The sequence below is a fragment of the Vigna unguiculata genome, chromosome 2, assembly GCF_004118075.2.
Source record: "Vigna unguiculata cultivar IT97K-499-35 chromosome 2, ASM411807v1, whole genome shotgun sequence".
NCBI classification, from domain to species: Eukaryota; Viridiplantae; Streptophyta; class Magnoliopsida; order Fabales; family Fabaceae; genus Vigna; species Vigna unguiculata.
The window spans coordinates 14,993,501-14,998,792 of NC_040280.1; the positions used below are offsets into that span (position 1 = coordinate 14,993,501).

A 5,292-nucleotide genomic window follows, 5' to 3' on the forward strand; every position below is an offset into this window, starting at 1 on the left:
TTGCAAGGTCATTCTAAAAAGGGGGATGAATATAGCATGTAGGCCTTTTGTAATCATTTTGCGCATATATACTATTGTAAATAAAATAAGATAAAGAATAAGGTAGAGAAGAATGCACACAAAGATTTATACTGATTCATCTCCACTTCAGGCTATGTTTAGTCTCTTAAGCCACCTGCTTAAGAAATTCTACCAATTAAATATCTTGACTAGTACGAGTATCACCATCTTCAGGTTACAATGAGTATCAACCTCTCTAAGGATCACGAGTTTAACCTCTCCAAGTATCTTCTCAATCTCTCTTGAGAGCTCACAATTACAATGAACAAAATATGCTCTCACGCAAAAGAGTACAATCACGCTCATAAGGTATATTTCACTATGTACAGGATATTACAATGGTTATCACACAACCCGATATCAATCTATCCAATATGAATTTGACTTTATGATCTTAGAGTATTCTTACTTCTTCTTTCTCTTGAATCGATTTGACAATGTTTTAGCACTTCAACATTTTTTCTCGTATTCCACTTGTTTTCTTCATGTTGGTCCTAGTACTTATAGTCACATTGTGCCACTTGACCATTCATGCAAATTCAATTCAAGATGTTCCTCATATATTCTTTTTCTTCATTTAGAAGCACTTGATATTTCATTCAGAGTATATTGTTTCCTGTGAATTATCAGTTCTTTCCTTTTCAGTCATTTAATAGTTTCAATTTCAAATATCATAATGTTCTGGCTTTGATCTTTTGGAAATTCTCTTGTAATCTTTGATCTATAGAGTCTTTTTGTTTCTTGTGATGGGTTGATAAATATATGACAACATTAGTAATAATTAATATGAGAATATTTCCTTTTATATTTGTTCAAATAGGTATTCAATCCTCTGTGATATTCTTCAAATTATATCTTCAACATATTGAGTGGAGTAAATCGACTAATTTAGGTAATGACAAGACAACAAATTGTAGATCTATCAACTTAGCTGAACCAAGGATCCATCAGTCATCCTATATCTTATCTTTGAAACCGATATACAATCCACAACCTTGTGGGCTCTAGCTTGTTATGACAAGAAAAAAGCCAAATAGTAATGGTTGTCTCATATTTGATATATAGTCCATAACTCCCAAGCTCAAACTTGTTGCGACAAGCGAAGAGCCAAAGAGTAATAGTAATCCCATATTGGATATAGAGTCCACCATCAATCATTATAAACCTCAGTCATCAAAGGGTTCACCACCTTTGATTGGTTTATTTTTTTCTTCTTTGACCCATCTTAGGAAGCTTCTTAAACCTCCATTTTACTCAAACAAATAAAATATTTCTCTTTGTACAAACACTTGAATTTGAACAAAATTAGATTTATGACATTTTGAACGTATTGAGAGCTTATTACTCTATAACGTGATCCTTGAAGCACTAAGGCATTATGTTCTTCCTCCATTTCTCACCTTGTTTAATGTGTTTTAAGTCATGGATAAACAAAAATGATTTTTTTTTTCAAATAAAATTTTAAATCTTTAACAGATAAAGGATGGATAATAACTGTTCATGTTGTATAATTTTAATATTTTTTGCTTTTCGAATTATAATTTGTATTTAGAATTAAGATTGACTTTAAAGCCTCTACCAATGAAGATTATAATACTTGAGATTAAATGTCAATCCATCTAATTATTGTATTTTTAATTGTATTGCTTCAATTAGAGACTTCTAATGTACTTTTCCGAATTGTTTTTATTTTTACTTTTATCTAGTAGGAGTAATATTTGTAAATGAAAATACAATTTTGCTTACAATGAAATCCTACCATCTTGTAAACTAGTAAACATAACTATCTTGTAACAATGCAAAACATTATTCAAGTTAAATAGTGCGGTTTAAGATTTTTGCATAAATGAAGCATATTAAGTATTATGTTTCTAAAGAGTCAAATAAAAACCTTATTTCCCAGAAATCAAGCAATTGAAAGGAAATAAACAATTTTATTCGCTAAATCATTTTCACATTTTTAAACTATATATGCCGTTAAAGAAGCTATTTCCATTTGGTCCTGAGAAACGGAAAACCCGTGACTTGCTTACCTGTATACATCTCCACAATAATAACAGCACTCCACTTACCATCACATGGGCTTCTCTTTATCTTTTAAGAGCAATTAAAAAAACAAAAAAATAAAAACAAATTATGAATATAGATATATCGTAATTTATACCCTCGTATTAAAAAAATTGCGTTTTAAATCATAAATTTTGTTTTAATTTTGTAATTCGTGTTTTAAAAGTAATTATCAGGCAACCCTCGCCATTGCATAAGCACCACTTCCTCACTCACTCATTCTACAATTTAGCACCATTCAGCTGGCCCAATTACCCTTCCCCACCGTTACATTACACATTAGAAAAAACAAAATCTTAAATTAATTTAAATAAAAATAAAAGAAATCACGAGATTCTTATGTTATACGCTTACCCCGCTACCACACCTGCCCTTTCACTAGCAGCTGTTGGCAGAGAATCCAACGAGCGAGTTACCGATATCGAAACCGACACGTGTCCCTTGTTGCTGCACGTTCCCAATGATTGACAACGACGACGTTGTTGGTGCAAACGCGAAGCAAAACGTCCCTACTGAGTCAACCGGTATCAGGTAATTCTTCGCCGGTAACGGTAACTCCCTCCCCTCAGGAAAATGAAACGTCACAGTCGGCACCTCCACACTGTTCCTCGACGACAAGTCGTAGCACGTGTCAAACAACGACACACTGTTCGCCTTCTGCAACCCCTTCGCCCCCTTCACGAATGCGTCGCGGAGTGCGTCGTACACCTCGCTCCGTAGCCGTGTCACAGCCGTGCCGGAATCGACAATGATTCCACCTCCTCCGGTGGCGTCGACAGAAAAGCTCGACTCAGGTACCGGGAGAGTCTCGCCGCCAACACTGATTCCTTTCAAGCCGAGGTAATAGAACGTGTCGAGCTCGGGGTTCCGCAACAGCGGCGCGGTGACGGCATTGTGCGGCATCGGCGAGTCGAACTCAAGAGTGGAAACGGCGTCGGAGTCGCGGTCCACGAGGCAGTACGAAAACGAAGTCGAATTGACCTGCGCCGGAAACGAGAGCTTTCCGCCACCGAGACCGAGCAGACCAGCGGCGCCGACGAATAGTCCTTCGTTGTTGTGGCCGCAGCCGATGGCGACGCCGGATACTGCCGACGCGCCGAGAGTGACGGTCTCCGTGGCGAACTCGCCGACGGTGTAAGATCCGTCGCCGTATGAGACTTCGTAGAGGCAGGTTCCATTGCGGCACTCGGAGAGGTCGAGGGATTTACACTGCGGGGCGTCGCAGTGGATAGGCGAGTAGGAAGAGGACGAAAGCGGGCTGAAAATCGGGTCGGATTGTTGGTAGCATTGGGAGCATGGTTCGCATTGGATCCAACTGACGTCGCTTCCTGTGTCCAGAACCACGTAGGCCTGACTAGGTGGCTTCCCGATTCCGACTCGGAGGAAGTACTCACCGCTTCCCTGACTCGTTCCCGAGACGATTGGTCCCTGGAGCGCATTGGCTTCGAACTCGGGGCGTGACTCGGCCGGGTGGAGATCCGAGTTCGAGACGCGGTTCAGAGCAAGATCTAAACGAGTTTGCAGGGCTCTGACTCGGGCTGAGTCGCGCTCGAGTCGAGCAAGGGTTAGGGATTTATAGTCGCTGTGCGAGGGTTTTTGAATTGAGGCACGGGAATGTAGATGAACAGCGAACGACGATAGAGGAGAGGGTTCTTCCTGTCGTTGGAGAGGGTGGTAATGGGGTGAAGCGACCGCATTGTGCGCGTTTCGAAGGGAGGAAACGACGTCGAGGAGTGTCGTTTTGGGAGTGTGCGGTGTGGTTCGAGAGAGTGTTAACGGAGAGAAGCACCCCAGAAGAAAAAGTGGGAAGAGGTAAGTGAAAGGTCCCATCGAAGCGAAAGAAAGTGTGATGAGAATTTGTGAACGAATAGGGGTTTTTATTTTGGGATGAGAAGGATTCACGTAAAGGTTATTGGATTAACAAAATGAAGTGAAAATAGGAGAAGGTTTGGATGATTTGCAGAAACTTGGTTTTGGCATTGAATTGCATGTTGTTTAAGAATGAGATAGCATCATAAGCTTTGTGCTTTGGGTTGAAAATATAGCAATGTTTGATTGATTTACTTTATTTGTTCATAATTAGTGTTTGTTTTTATTGTTTGGTGAGTGTGGTTTTTGGTCTTGGGAAAGCCGAAAGGTGGTTGTGATGAGGGTTCTATGTAAGCTACCTTTATCGGTGGTTGATTACGAGACTTAGGTGTAGGTGTTATTATTGGGATAAGCGCGATTAGTGTGTGCGAAACTGGTCAAATGGTATCTTTTACTTCCTAGACTATTTACTCATTGATATAAAATATATGTTTATTAAACATTATGAAATATCTATTTTTATTGACAAATAATAATTTATTTAAAATTTATTTTATTTAGCTTATTATAAAACGCTGGTCTTTGGTATTGTCCTTCTAAGGTTGACTTAATTAATAGATATTAGGATAAGACACCGCGTGTAAGAATAATGATGAGAAGAAAGGGACCGACTTAGGCACTCCATGATGTTGAACATTTGTGGGACAAAAAGTGGGTTGAGTCTGAGGTCATGCAATTGCTATAATGACTAATTACTTTAGCTTTTGTTTGCTAATTGTGAAAAGTAAAAGGTGATGGGGCTTTAAGTGATTCTTTAGTTACTCTATTAGTGAGTATTTAGTTCGCTGAAAGACATATTAGTATTCGATTAGCTTTGAGGGGATGAAATTTGACTAGATTTAAAATGTTAATTTGATCTTTGATGTTAGAATTTGGGTTACCCAAAGCCTCATTTGGTTGGCAGGGACCACTTCGACATAGAATCATACATTGACTTGCAGTTAGCTCCAGTACTTTTTTTTACTTTCAATTTGTACCTCGCGATGTAAGTGCGTGCCAGGCCACAAATTCTTACCAATATTATATTAATTGGAACCAATTTAAACTAAAAATTCGAATTGACAAAAGTTTGAGAAAATATAAACTTCATCTTATTTCAATTGAAGAAGCTAAACCCATATAATTTTTCACACGATAGTAATTTCCTATTCTTTATAATGTAATAATCAATTTAATTAATGGATCATTCCCCAAGTTATGTCTCGTTCGTTCATCGAATTTAGTACTTTTTTCTGTTGTCTCGGATTTTAGACTGTATAATTCACAAGTTGTTTGAATATTAAATTTAATTTTTTG

At 38.2% G+C, this 5,292-nt stretch overlaps 1 protein-coding gene across 1 annotated transcript; it reads right to left on the minus strand.

Annotated features, from left to right (window-relative positions):
* Nucleotides 1–2,259: 2,259 nt before the first annotated feature.
* LOC114168421 (protein ASPARTIC PROTEASE IN GUARD CELL 1) lies at nucleotides 2,260–4,308 on the minus strand. Its single transcript, XM_028053221.1, has one exon. The coding sequence runs from the start codon at nucleotides 3,955–3,957 to the stop codon at nucleotides 2,506–2,508; it is 1,452 nt and encodes a 483-aa protein (XP_027909022.1). The 5' UTR covers nucleotides 3,958–4,308; the 3' UTR covers nucleotides 2,260–2,505.
* Between the last annotated feature and the right edge of the window lie 984 nt (nucleotides 4,309–5,292).